The sequence below is a fragment of the Chroicocephalus ridibundus genome, chromosome 5 (assembly GCF_963924245.1).
Source record: "Chroicocephalus ridibundus chromosome 5, bChrRid1.1, whole genome shotgun sequence".
NCBI classification, from domain to species: domain Eukaryota; kingdom Metazoa; phylum Chordata; class Aves; order Charadriiformes; family Laridae; genus Chroicocephalus; species Chroicocephalus ridibundus.
In genome coordinates this window covers 78,247,612-78,261,993 of record NC_086288.1, presented here as the reverse complement: position 1 = coordinate 78,261,993, position 14,382 = coordinate 78,247,612, and the positions used below count along the sequence as shown (strand labels likewise).

Below are 14,382 nucleotides of genomic sequence, written 5' to 3'. Positions count from 1 at the left end.
AAGGTTAGATGTCGGGGGTTCTGCAGGTGGGTGCTGTGTAAGGGGACGGTGCAGCTAACGGAATTATTTCATTTTCTGCTTCAGACGTTGCACTCGGATGTATTTAATTCGCCGATTAACATTTTCTTCCCCAACAACAAGCCACATAGGCATGGACTTCATCTTTCAAAGAGGCTGTAGTTACTGGGTGAGAAGATGGAAGCAAATATAACCACGCTACGGCAGCAGCTGTCTCAAATGCAAAGTGACAATTCTGGGACGAGAGGTCTGTGGAACACCCAAGGGTTTTCTCAAGCACAAATCCATCAGTTCACTGAAACGTATCGCCAGGGACGCTATTTTGGGCAGGATGACTGACGGAACATCCTCTGTGAATGCCCCGTTTGTTGTTTGGTTCTTGCATTTGAGATAGTGTTCGTGTTTGAAAGGTCAATTTTAAAAAATACAAATCTGGAATTATTTAATGTAGAGGTGAAATGAAGGTTGACAGTTTCAACTTCTCCATTTGATTCTCTAAGTTGTTTGTAGAATGATGTTTAGAGGTGTACTTTATGATTTTTCTTTTATTTATTTACAGTCTTATTTATGTTCTGTTTAATATAGTTCAGTTCTGGCCATAAAATATTTGACATTAAGGATGCTATTGTGAAAAATATTTCGAGCTGTGAAAGTTCTTGCCAGATTAGCAGTTTCTCCTCCCGCGTTGAATAATTGCCTAAAAAAGTATTATCGTCTGATCTGTAAGCATGGGGTGAGGTCAAAATTAAAGTATTGTGGGCTTTAGCTTGCAAATCTCATTTAAAAATGAGAGACTTTACCAATTTGGAAAACGAGGAGCATGAATATGTTTAAATTAAACATATTTACAGGCAGCTTTTAACAAGTCTGGGTTTGGAGTTTTGGGGTTTTTTTACTAATTCAGATTATTCACACTTGAAACACGCAATAGAATAAGCTAAAATAATACATACAAATAACCCCCCATCAGTTGAAAATTATTAATGTTACTCTTGAAGTGGGATTTACTCTGCACAGCAGGGTATAACGAATGTAATCAGTTCTGTTTCCAGGTACCAACGTCACTGCAGCTCCATATATCAAAAATCTAAATATTACTGGTACAAGAATATTAAGCCAAACGAGCAAAAGTTTAGCAGAAATTGTAACAGAACACAAATCAAATCTTTTTAAGATTTTTTTTTTTTTTTTTTACTATTGCTATGTTTATACTGTATTAAATATCAAATGCTCAGGACTGAACTAAATATTTAATCAGGTTATATTCTGAATGTGTTTCTGTTCTAATTTTGTCTGTCAGAGTATGCAAATACATCACATAGATTAACTTGTCTCTGCACTTTCCATGTGTTTCAGTGATTGGAAAATACATTTTTTAACAAAGCTCTTTTCCAGACCGGTGTTTTATTTAATTCTTTTATTGCTGTTCTGTCTCTTTGTATGCTCTTTGCAGAAACAGATGGCTGCCGCAGCTTTGTCAATGTAAAATCATTGCAAGTCAGAGAAAGTTCACATCAATCACTGACAAGTCTTGGGGTCGGTTAGATAGAAAGTGATTTTATGTATGTGGAAGTTAGTTCTTTACATTCATGAAGTAAAAACTGCGACAGCACTGAGTGTCGTCAACTCTGCGCTGACAACATCCCGTTATTATTCAGAAATACGGACGTCCCTAGAGACTGTGCAGGGATGCAGTCAGTCATAGTCACACACACACACGATGGAGAGTCCTGTATTTCCATGATACTGTGTCTGAGGACATTGAGTAAGACACTCATAAAAACACTCGTGTAAGTGATACAGGTGCGGGGAACTTCATTCAAGGTTGTACTGCATTAGGGTTTTGTTGAACTGGCACTGCAAACTGTCTCGGGACTTACACTGATACTGTTTTTGTAAAAAAGACATCGTTTAAAGCAGCCCCGGGAGGAGTTGTGCCATTTAAAAGACGGTCAACTCTCTGTGGATGCCTAGGGATCAGAAATTTTATACTCACTTATCCTTAAAAAAAAAACAAACAAAAAAAACCACATACACACACAAAAAAAACCCCACCACAAACTCAAACCCTACAAACCCCAAATCTTCAGATCTCCACAGCTCACAATTAATGTAATTAAAACTGAAGGTAAGTAGGGATTCAAGGAACTACTTGGTAAGAAATGATCCCTCCCCCGATCTTGTAAACAGGAACCTCTCTGTTCAGCAAACCTTTCTTACTGTAAGGCAAGAGTAAGAAATCTGAAAACCTGATATCTACCCTTTTCAAAGTCTTCTACTTGCAGTTTCCAGCTGTCGATGGGTGTCGTGCACATCTGCCATGGCATAGTGCTCCGGTAACTGCTGGTCAGATGAGGAGCAGATTGTGGAGAGGAGCAGAGAGCCTCCGAGAATTATAAAAAAGCCACCAAACCAGCCACTGAACAGCGCATCCCCTATTTCCCATCTGGGCACAATCTCTGGGATGTCTTCATCCCAAAATTCCTGGATTATCGTGTGGGCAACCCAGGACACGGGGACTAAGGCCAGGACTGCAGACATCCACAGGAGTATAACTCCAAGCAGTAAGAGCTGTTTCTTTAGCTTCTGCTCTGGTTCCTCCACCTTTAGGCAATCCAAACCAAGACTAGAGATCACAAGGCTCAGCAGTCCTAGTCCATTTGATGTAGATACTAAAATCCTGGAAATCCTGAATTCTAGAGGCAAATCTAGGAAAGAATCAAAATCTTTACACTGTGATCCTCCTACGTCTTGGACTATACAGGTTTGCCAGAGTCCCATGGTCCAAAGCTCCAGTACATTTAAGTCTAAGTTGAGATTTTTCCAGTCTGGTAAATAGTTACAGGTGCCGGTTAAAACCCATCCCAGTAGAGACAACAGAAATCCAACAAGCTGTAGCCTGTGGCGGTGCACCAAGTTCATTTCTAGCAGTCACAGAAGCGCTAAACTGCTCCGTTTTTGCAGGCTCTGTGGGGCTCAAGTCTTTGTCATACGGAACATGAGCAAAAGTTAAACCAATGCTTTATAAAGCAGGAAACACTCCTCCCCCTCCTGCTTTTGGAGCCCGGGTCCATGTGCAGCCTTTGGGGAACAAGGAGGCAGCGCCGTAAACCCGGAGCTGAAGGGTGGGGCCACAGCTGCGCTCACCTTTCAGGACTTCTGGTTTTGGGGTTTTTTTGGGTTTTTTTTGTTTTTGGTTTTGTTTTGGTTTTTTAAGAAAAGCCTGTATTTTGCTTTCCATCACTCTGTTAAAGTATTACAGCGGTGCTGTTGATTAGTTTTGGCATCTCACAGCTTGTTTTAAAAATTAACACCACAATGATGCATTTCTCCTTACAGCAAATGAAAGGTTAATTTCAGTTAAATATCATTTATTCAGTTAAATATCATTTAACTAAATATCATTCAGTTAAAAAAAAGGTTGCAGCAACGCATCCTGACCACAGAAGTGAACAGAGCTCAGGAGCCTTAGCCGGGATGCACAATGCCTCAGGACCTGCATCGGAAGAAATAGTGTAGGTCTTTTTACAGCGGCGTTTCTCAGCCTATTTTTTTTTTTTGCATAAAGTAGGCAGGTGCCAGGAACACTCGGAATAACTTGCATGGGCAGCTTAAAGCGCGAGACTGGGAAAAACACAACTTCTCGGGTATGAAGCGCCCACCCCGTAACACCCCGAGCACAAAAAAAAAAAGACACCTGCAAAGCTTGCCAGCATTTCAGAAACCTACGGTTTTCGTAGCACAAAGTACACAAAAAAGCCCAATTTACTGCAACGCGTGTATTTAGACTGTTTAGGATGCAAAAACGCTCGGGTTCGTACGTCACTCCATTAGGCAAGTGGAAAGTTGCAACAGGGAGTCAAGCTTTGAGGCTCATTTAATTGGTTACATACAAAAAAAAGCAGCACGTTTTGGTTAAAAGCCAAGCTGTAAGGGAACATGCATATTCATTTTCAGGATTTTAGAGTGCAGTTGGGAAAGCAAAAGCACCTTTTTGGGGGGGCTGTTTTGGTTTTTTTTTGGCGCAGTCTATGAAAACTTCAGCTGTGAAACAAAGTTTTAAACAGTTCCGCAGGTGAGAAAACACACCACCTTCCAACACCAGTTCGGGAGAAAACAGACGTAAGTTTAGGGAATCGGCTAGGTAACAAAGAGTCCTTTGAATTACCACTGGAACAAGCTTCTGGCTTGCACTAGGGTTTGAAAGAAATAGGGCAGTCCTTCTGTACTACTTAAATCCTTCCATTTTTAAGGCCTAGTTTCAGTTTCCAAGTGTTGACACCGATCCTGCTGTTCTGCTACTGCGTAATGGCCCACGGACGGATGGACTTCGGTGGAACAGATTGTGCAATTAAGTAGGGATCCTCCCAATATAAGACAAAATCCAGCAAACCAGCCAACAAATAACGCTTCCCCAAAATCCCACCTGGGAACAATATCTGGTATATTCTCATCCCAAAATTCCTGGACCGTGGAATGGGCAACCCAAGAAACTGGGGCAATAGCTGTAATCCCCGATATCCAGAAGAGCATTCCTCCAAACAGCAACAGCCGTTTCTTTTGTTCCTGTTGCCTTTCACCAATTTTCGAACAGTCCAACCCAAACCCCGAGAGCAAGAGGCCCAAAAGCCCCGATCCATTGGAAAAAACCATCAAAATCCTAGAAATCCTGAGCTCTGGAGGCAAGGCTAGGAAAGAATCGAAGTCCTTGCACTGCATTCCCCCTTCTTCCTGGACAACACAAGCTTGCCAGAGTCCCATGGTCCAGATCTCCAGTTCATTCAGTTCCAAGTTCAGATTCTTCCACTGGGGCAGGTAGGTGGTGAGACAGGAGAGGACCCAGCCCAAGAGAGAGAAGAGCAGGCCACTTAACTGCATCGTTGGCCGATAGACCAAGGCCATCCTAAGAGCGGAGGAGCCCTAAAAGCCGGAGGAGGAAGGGTCTCCCCAGCAGCTCCGTAACAACCGCTACCTTGAGCGATGGTGGAAGCTGTGATGATTTTAGTTCTCTGCTGCCCCAAATATAAGCCCTCGCCGTTAACCCTTTGTAAGCTCTGAAACACGTTTTTGTTCTTCGCGAATATAAAGTTTCACATAAAGGACGAAGGACTTCACTAAACCACGAGTTAGGCTTTCCGATAAGGATTTGATCTGTTACCTTCCAATTTGCTTGGTAAAATTATATCCCACTGCCTGATGATTACAAGCCTGAGGATGAACAAAGAGGGCTCTATGACCCCTCACCCTAAAACACAACAGAAATCTTTGTGCTTCAATACGGATTAATTAGATTTTAAGTGGTGATAAAAAGTCAGCTCTGTGTGCAACAGGACTTCATTGTAATAGCTAAATTTGAGATTTCAGGGATGTAAATCAAGGCCTTGTAAAGAAAGGTAGACTGTTTGCCTATAATCTTTATTCTTAGACTTCCTCAACATACATAATGGCTTATTTCCACTGCCCTGTTTTATGTCCCCAGCACTGTAAAAGACGCTTTGTAAAAGATCCTTACGTTTCACATTTTCTACATTCATTTCTTTTAAAATGGGCTTTGTTTTGACCGACTCTTAAGGGGAAAAGGAGACGGGTATGGTGAAAGTACCATAGAAAATGAAATCCTAGACATCCCTCCACCATAATGAACCCGGGCAGATCATCAGCCGGCGTAAACTTTACCTGCCCCAGGACTTTGGTGACACTGAGGTAGCAGCTTACAGCAGCGCAGAGTGTCCCCTTTCCTTGAGCCCACGTCCCAGATGGCACAGGGTGTATACGCTTCGTGTACAACAACTGACATTTGGCACTCAGTGCTCCCAGGAATGCCTGGTACCTTTCTGATCAAAGCAAGAGACCATTATGCCGTTACCCCGTTAGGAAACCCTGCTTTTCTCCTGCTCTCATGTCAGCGACGCCCGTGCCGGTCTGCGGGGTCAGCAAGGAGAAGGTCTGTCGGCTGTTCCCCTCCACAGGCGGCACAGCACGGAGCTGAGCCGTGAGGAGACAGGCACACGTGTGCGACCCAGAGATGCTTTCCAGTCTTTCTGTACTTCATTTCCTAGACGCAATAATGTACTCATCTGCATATTCTAATTCTCGGTTGCTCAAAGTGGGTTATCAGGTGATGGAAAAACCATAACGCTGCTTTTGAAGGTTTCCAGAGTCCTGAAGGGTACCATTAAGGAATTTCACTGTGAGAAGATCCCTTCTTCCTTATTTCCGTATCAAGGCGTAATTTCTAACCCTTGTGTTTTCCCTGTCACAAGTTATGGAGAGCCAACACAAGGAAAGATGATCCATTTCCCTTTCACTTGTGTACCAAACCCAGTCCAACGGCTTACACCTGGTCAAGAAATTACCATGCACGAGAGCAGGAATCACCAAGGATATTACTGACAACACTGGGAACAAACTGATGCAAGCCGGGCTCTAACTTTGGCCATCCACTAGGCAAAAGAAGAATAAACCCCCCCAACCTTGTATTCCTTCAAACTCCAGATTGTAATTTCAGATTTGGCAGCGTCGTTTCTCTCCCCTGTCTGTGTTCAGAGCAAGAATGCTACGTTCTGGAAACCATCACAACATTCCCTGAGACACTCCATAATGTCATTTGAATAACTCTTCAGATAAACGGCTACACTTCAGGAGCGCCTCTGCTCGTTCAGGGGCTACACGCTTATTTGACTTTTAAATCACGCTTACTGCCAGACTAGTGCTGGAAGCCTGTTGTGCTTCTCCCGTCTGTGAACTTTTAATGTTTTCTTCTCTGCTCTTAATTCCAGCAGTCGGTACAATGTGAGAGCACAGGATCGGGCGCGTGAAGTCCGGTCCTTCTGCTGATGTTGGCCACAGCTGGAGCAGCACGCCAGCCTTTACATGTCAGCAAGTGGAAGCATTCAGACTGCTGCATCAGTCACATCCGCCAATTAAGTTCTGCAACTTACTATTAACCATGCACTAACTTAGAGCAAGCAAAGCTTCCTCATACTGTCCTGTGCAAGGTTATAAAAGAATCCTTATTCTTCCAGTGGGAAGGAAAAATAATAGGTAGGACTTGCCTTGTCACCTGGATAGTAACAAGGTCTGAAATGCCTTTACTGGGAACTTACTGATGTTACCAAAATCTCAGCAAACCCATAAATGAAAACAGATCTTCTAGCTGAGACAGAGACATTAAGCTTCCATATCTCTTATTACAGACGATGCCCATGAATAATACAGCGCAGATCACCATCAGGTTCCTACAGTTCCAGTAATACTGCTTAAAGCATCGGAGATCACATCATTCACTCGAACAAACTCCAAGCATCATTTTGCAGACTGATCTTGGACTAGATGGAAGCGGAATGGGGATGGTCAGCATGCACGGCATTTTATGCAGGTAAGCGCATTAAATTTTTACTTCCCATAAAACCATTTCAGGCTGAACACAAAGATTCTGAATCTTACGGCAAGTAATACCTATTCTCCTTAAAAGCTTTAGCGCTGCACTAACTCTTCTGGGAACCTCCATGGCCAGAGAGAGAGACACTAATACTTTACCCCCTGCAAAGAGCATTAGGGGACTGTTGTCTGTACGCAGCGCTGCAGCCCACACAATTATCCAAATGGTTTATGTTCAGCCTAAGCGGAAAGAAATACCAGGTGCAGCACTTTGGGAGCTGATTAGGCAATTTAATCCCACAAAAGCAGTCAGTGTATTATGAAGAGACTGCCTCTTTCTATACTTTCAGTTCCTGAGTACAGCATAAGCACGTTCACGCTGTGGGCTCGTTTATTCTCCTCCAGCGGCCCAAGAGTGTCCTCATCCGTGAGGTACAATCGTCTCCAATAACATTCCTCAGGCACTACCATAATTTTTGCTAATCTGAAGATAGCCACAGAGTTCCCTAAATATTTTTCATCGCTCATTTAAATACCTAGCACTTTCGCGAATCGTCCAGAGCTCTCTCTCACCTTTAGATTCCCATCCTGTAGATACATATGCAAAAGATGGAAGTGAGAGCCAGTGTGTAGATTGCCTATAACTGAATCTTAGTTATAGCCAGTGAAACACAGCTACTGCCAGAAGCTGGCAAGGCAGTGTCTTCAGCATCTTACTACAAGTGAGTTAATTCATTCAGCTTGGCAGTCTTTTGCTTTCCGCCTTATTGCTTGAACTGGAAGTTGTGGGAGTTAGCACTTTCTTACCCAGCTAAGGGCCCAGTTCTTCGTGGTGCTGGAGCATCTTTTGGCTTTGCATATCCAACGTGTCCTCCAGCGAAACCAATAGAAACACCCAGCAAAGAACGCACCCCATACTGCAATCCATATTGACTTCAGTCTGCGTTTAAATTAAACGTTGACAAAAATAATTCTTCGTATTGGCAAATGCTAAAGTTTCAGGGTCCATCACAGTGGAGAGAGGTTGACTCCTCCCTGAATAATTATCTGCGTGCCTCCAACCACCGAGAGCCATAAACCCTGCAACAGAACGATAGGAGGTACATTCTGACCTGCTAACGAGAAGGAGTGATCTGAATTTTATTTATTTATTACTAAAGTTATTATGGTTCTTCTTCTGTTTGATTTTCTCCTTGTTTCCCCCATGGAAATGACAGTACCACGGGAGACACAGCCTCCTACCGAGCTGGAAGGGCAGAGGTAGGGCTCAGTGTGAGAAGTCCAGTGAATCAAACTGACACAACATCCACAAATACTCCAGTGTATGGGGACAGGGGTTGTTATACGCCTGCCTGAACCCTAGCACGATCCATGGCAGCAATGCTTAATTATGGATACTTAGAGGCCATCACGAAAGCAGGGAAGAGCAGCAGCATGGAGAGGGACACGCTGGTGATGAAGATTATGACAACTTCCATTTTGGAAGGGGAAAAGAGCGTAACTTTCAAACACACACCCAGAGTTAGCTCATGGTGTCATTACACTTTCAGAAAACATCTCACTCGGTATTTAGAGGGTGATGATTTATGAGACTACGTTGTCTCTGTATTACATCTGAGGAGAGTGCCCCTCAGTGAATGCTAGGACGCTGCTAGAGCAAAGGAGTCACAAAACCAACAACTGAGTATTTTGTGGAGAAGCCGCAGCAGAAGGGGACAGTCCAGCAGAGACAAAACATCACAGAGGCCACAGCACCTCTTCTGATCCACCCTCCCCGGCGCGGGCAGAGAATAAACCCCGGCAGAGCAGCTGCTGCTGCTGGTTTCACCCCGCTGGTGCGCCAGGGCCGGCACGCAGAGGGCCAAGCAAAGCTGGGCTGAAGGCAGCGGTGGAAGGTGAGGACTCAGCAAGCACTTGCCAACTCAGCACCTTCAGAAGAGCCAGGAAGGGGCTGCAGAACCTTCTCACCTGGGGAAAAAGGCACAGCCATCGCTGGCCTGCTGAACAGGACCTCCCTCCTTAAGTGGGCATATTCCCAACCTTTCAGCATTGCAAGGACTGCCCAGCGCTGCGTGCCTTCCCCCTTCAAACCCTGCATGTAATTCATTAAACAATTTAACAAAAGCCTATTATGCATGCAGAAGAAATGTACTTTGGGGAGTGAAAGACTTTGCTAACAATTTCACTTGTTCAATATCTTGAAATAAGGTGTCATGTAGGATTAGTGGCACTGGGACGAGACCTAGAAGGGAAAGGCGTGGAAAGAGTTAAGCAGAGGAAGGTGAAACTGCCTATTTCTGCTGTAGGGACTTATTCAGAAGATTGAAATGAGAGAGGGTAGATTTGCCATCATTATACTGGAAGAATAAAGACTGCTTTAAGGCTCAGTACTTCAACCTTTGCAGAAACTTTTCCATCACCATCCCAATCCAGACTTCAAAGTGGGGGTTGACTGGGTTAGAAAATTAGCCTTATTCTTCAGGGAACTATTTTTGAGGTACTGTCAATACAGGAGATTACTGGAAGTATGAAAACTCATGTCACTTGAACAGTGATTGGAATGTGATTTCCTTGAATGATGGAAGTCTGAGAAATTAATTTCTGAGCTGCGAAACATGTAGGCTCCTTTATCATTATCCATCCCTTAGTATGAGATTCTGGTTTAATAGTGTTACACGTACATATTTCTATAATGCTCTTCATTTAACACCTGCAAACAATTATTATAACAAACTCTCTCTCATTCCTTAAGATGTGTTTCTTACTATCAGTAAACTTAGGAGAAATTATTTGTAGTACCCAGCTGAACCTACATGGGGAATTGTTATTGCACGACAATAGGGATTACAAAGATTATATGAACCTGTTAACCATAAATTAGAAGACTGCACATACCTCTTAACATCAAGGTAGCCAGAGTGTGAAATGAGCCGTGAGAATTTCTGACAAGTGAAGGAAGCGAGAGGCACCTGTGGCGTTTTGCTCATCTGCCATAATTGATATTTGGAGGGCTGGGGGAGGGAGGGGATGGGGACGGGAAGGGAAAAAAGCAACTGAGCAAATGTATGGTAGTCATTGGAAAGATGATTGTTCTTCAGGTTCTAGCGGGTTAAACTTTCCAGTGTTTTACCTTTGAAGGTGCAGGGAACTAGGAGATGCAGAAAGGGAAGGTCTTTCCTAGCAAGCAACTGTTCTCTCTAACATTGCAGATCTTTCTGGCTACCAAAAAAAAAAAAAAAAAAAAAAAAGGAAAAGCTTTTCTTCCCTCCCATGATTTAAATACCACCCCCCCACCCCCAACTGGAATCTAAGAATCTAAGCAATCTCATAGTTTAAAGAGTTCATGACATCCTGTCATTAACAAATGAAACCATTAACATTTGTCAGTATTAGTTAAATATACACCTTGCTGTTGTCTTCTGTCATTTTCATCCCCACCCCTTCTATCTACTCCCCCTCGCCTTCCCTACTTGACATCAAAAAAAAGTTGAAAGGCCTCTGTCTATCCAGGTTCCTTCAGGGGGCAGGGAGCCAAGTAGAGATGCCCAAGACCGCTCCTGGGGACGGGATGGGTGCAGGGAGGGAAGGAGGAACAGCAGTTTCTTCCCTTCGCTCTCCCCTGGCCCTCCCACCGATGGCGGCCACCCAGCAGCATCCTCAGCCGTCAAATACTGCCTGCAGAGGTGAAAAGGATGATGCACAGAATCCACTGACACATCTAATGCATGATGTGTTGCAACATACGGTACAGCCGAGACGAGTGAGACTGCAGGAGTTCTCATTAATTCTGCATCAGTAGATTGAGATAATGCCTGCCCATGTTCAGTACCAACCCAGAGAGAGAGAACTGCTGAAGACTTCTAATATCGTGCCTCTGCAATAGTTACTTCTGTTTTAACTAATTGAGGATGACTGCATATTGGTAAGGTACTATCTTCTGCAAAGCATCGCCCACTTTCTAACCACACTTGCATAGAGGCTACCTCCATACCGTGGATTCAAACATTTAAACAGAGAATGCTTTACCCTAAATGAAAGACAGTGAAGAGGCTTGGGTTCTGACTGCAAGAAAACAATTGTGAAGATGATTGCAATTGGTATTTCCCAATATAAAGATAACCTGTGTTGACTTGAGCAGACATCTGCTTTGAATTCTTTGGTCAGTCACAGGAGCCTACTTTTTCTTTTATGTAGTACCCAGCAAGAGATCCTGGGAAAGTATATTCTGCAATACGCTCAAGTCTTTGTATTATTTTTTACAAAATCCCACGTAGACAAAAGGTAGCAGCTGCATGAGTTAAAAGAACATGAACTTGGACTCTAAGTCTACACCATCATGTTTAGTAGCCTTTGATGGACCCTCCCCCTATGAATTTGTCCCTAAAGCACACACTTGCTGCATCCAAAGCGCCTTACAACAGTAACTTCCACAGTTTAATTTTGCCTTGCATCATTTTATGCCCTGTCATTATAAACTCACTGCTAGGTCATTTTATCTACTAGTCCCTAGTTCTTATGCGATGTTCACTATTCTTCCTAATGCACCACCTACTCTTTTTGGTATATACCTCTTTAACATCCTTATGCAGAGGTCTTGCTTATTACATCCTAGCTTATCATATATACAATTATCTCTAAACAGATGAAAGAGTAGCGATCCTACCTTCCCACTGTCAGGGTTCAATACAGTGCGCATGCTGTCAATCCGTAAGAGAATTAATGTTGGAAAGTAAGCCTCTCGTCTTTCACGCCACTACCATCGTGACCGTCACAGTTATGTTCCTGTTCACCATACGCTTTAGGACAAAAAAATTTAAAAAAATCATTAAATCTTTCCTGAAGTTGGATATATTGTGAACAACACCTTCTTGGTGGTATATTGGTATCTGCATTTTGCCATTTTGGGACAATAAGAACTGTAACCCAAGAAATAAAACATAAAAAATAAGAAAAGAATTGTCTCAACAGTAGCCTGCTTGAAATCTAGTATCTTCCACTGTAAGATATGATCTAAAAATGGGTATGTTTTTTTGGTTTTTTTTTTTTAAATAGGAAGGATCCACTCCCATGTGGATATACAAATGAGTTTCCTGTCATATCCTGCCAGATGCACAGATGGCATGAGATGAGGAAAGTGCTCCTTGGCACCAGCAGCATGATGATTTTCATAAAGTATAGGTTCAGTGGCTGGGAGTAATGCATCTGTATTCATGTGAAAACCCTTTATGCTACATCATATTATCCTGCTTTCTCCTTACCTAATTATCACTTCTCTGCAGGACAACGATCACAGAATTTGCTGCTATTGTGGTAGAGGGAAAAAAATGGGGCATTACGTCCCTCAAGGAGTGCAAGCGAACTTCTCTGTCTGACCCACGCGTCCAGCTACACGAGCCACGGCCCACAGGAACGCCACCGACAGCCGGGTGCAGGAATATTTTTAACCCGGGGAGTTTCCCCACAAAGGTGGAATAAAATTACATGTCGTTTTCCATATAAATTGAAAGAAGCATTAAAAATCTTTTTTGCCCATCCTTTCCTTACGAGACAAAACAAAGCAAACCTAGATTAATAGGCAGTTACTTAGCTTTTCCTTAAAAATCTGTGCTGACAGAAAAAAAACCAAATTATTCCTAAGCAACCTGTTCTAATGAAGGACGGGAATACGGATTATATTTCCTGAGGCCAAGTTCTTGTTCTCCCCTTTTGTCCTCCTCTCTTAAATAGCAGCAGCCGGTGGCTAATGTCACAGAGATGGGCACTGCCTGCTCTCTTACCAACAACATTCCTCTTGGTGCAATCCCTAGAAGGAAGTAGCTTTTTGTCATTGACGCCATCACTAAATCACGTTCAGTTTGGGATTTGCTGTAATTTTGAGTTCTGGGATGATGTTCACATTCCTCGCAGCACACGCACACATACATTCTGTCTTCTGATGATGCTGAGAGGACAAGGACCTTTCCCAGGCTCCTAGCACGTGTAGGGAAGAAGATGGGGGCTGACAAGCGCTCCCCTTCCTGTACTCCTTGCTAGATATGATGGAGAACATGCAGGGATCCCTCCATGAAGCCCTGACAGAAAAGCCTTTGTCTCTCACCTCTGCAAGTGGTTTGCTTTCAGAAACGTTTGATCGCTGAGCTCCCCACTAAACTCTTCTTACACCTCCACAAACGCAAGAGAGAGGCGGCCTTTTTCAGATTTCTGAATCAGAACCAAACTACATCCAAATTGTGAAAGGCTGGAGGAAAGGGAAGGGAAAGGACACTGCTTGGGAACATCTTCTCAAAGGTCTGGAGCTCAGCTCCTAAATACTGTGCCACATGAGGCATAATGCATATCAGAAAAAAAAAAGGTGAGTCAGTATGTAGCTTTGGCACTTTCTTCCTCTTAATCACAGAACAGTCACATCTCTTGGATTATTTTCTAGGGCACACAAAACATGAGTGTGCTCAAATCATCTCACAGCTACCATGCAGAACATTTACCTTTCTTGTCATCGGACCGTGCTTCACAGAACATAGCAAATAAACTGGCTTCTCAGTCTTGTACAAGAAAACACGGGTCTATCTCTGGTTGATCTGGGGTAGCCCAAGCTCATGGGGCCAAGGAGACCAGCTGCAATGAAACCATTTGGAGGAGGGAACAGCTTTTATCTGTTTACAGCAGCAGTGCTGCATCACAACCCTGAGGTCCCAACACAACAGGATCTTCTGACCTGCTGTTGACTATGGAGCTACATCATTTGTGCAAGACTAGAAGTGGGCCAGTGAAAAGTCTGGGAGCTTTCCTGGTGAAAAGATAATAAAAATCATACAATCGTAGAATTGCCTAGGTTGGAAGAGACCTTTCAGATCATCGAATCCGATCACCAACCTACCTCTGACAAAAGCTATCACTAAACCATATCTCTAAGCACTACGTCTACCCGTCTTTTAAATACCTCCAGGGATGGTGCCTCAACCATCTGGGCAGCCTGTTCCAATG

At 43.4% G+C, this 14,382-nt stretch overlaps 2 protein-coding genes across 7 annotated transcripts in view; both read right to left on the bottom strand.

Moving 5' to 3' along the window:
• The window catches only part of LOC134515932 (claudin-22-like), a 56,716-nt gene that overhangs the window by 7,822 nt on the left and 34,512 nt on the right, over window positions 1-14,382 (bottom strand). For 2 of the 6 annotated variants that reach the window (XM_063335564.1, XM_063335565.1), the window contains exon 1: window positions 2,279-3,065. The exons of 3 other annotated variants lie outside the window; for them this stretch is intronic. In XM_063335564.1, coding sequence (XP_063191634.1) covers window positions 2,284-2,940 — 657 coding nt within the window. In that variant the 5' untranslated portion in view covers window positions 2,941-3,065 and the 3' untranslated portion in view covers window positions 2,279-2,283. Of the gene's footprint in view, window positions 1-2,278; window positions 3,066-12,061; window positions 12,189-14,382 lie in introns of those variants that run through there. One more of the 6 variants, XR_010071175.1, reaches the window with a different exon arrangement.
• On the bottom strand, window positions 4,267-4,920 carry LOC134516431 (putative claudin-24). The gene has a single exon (XM_063336603.1). The coding sequence runs from the start codon at window positions 4,918-4,920 to the stop codon at window positions 4,267-4,269; it is 654 nt and encodes a 217-aa protein (XP_063192673.1).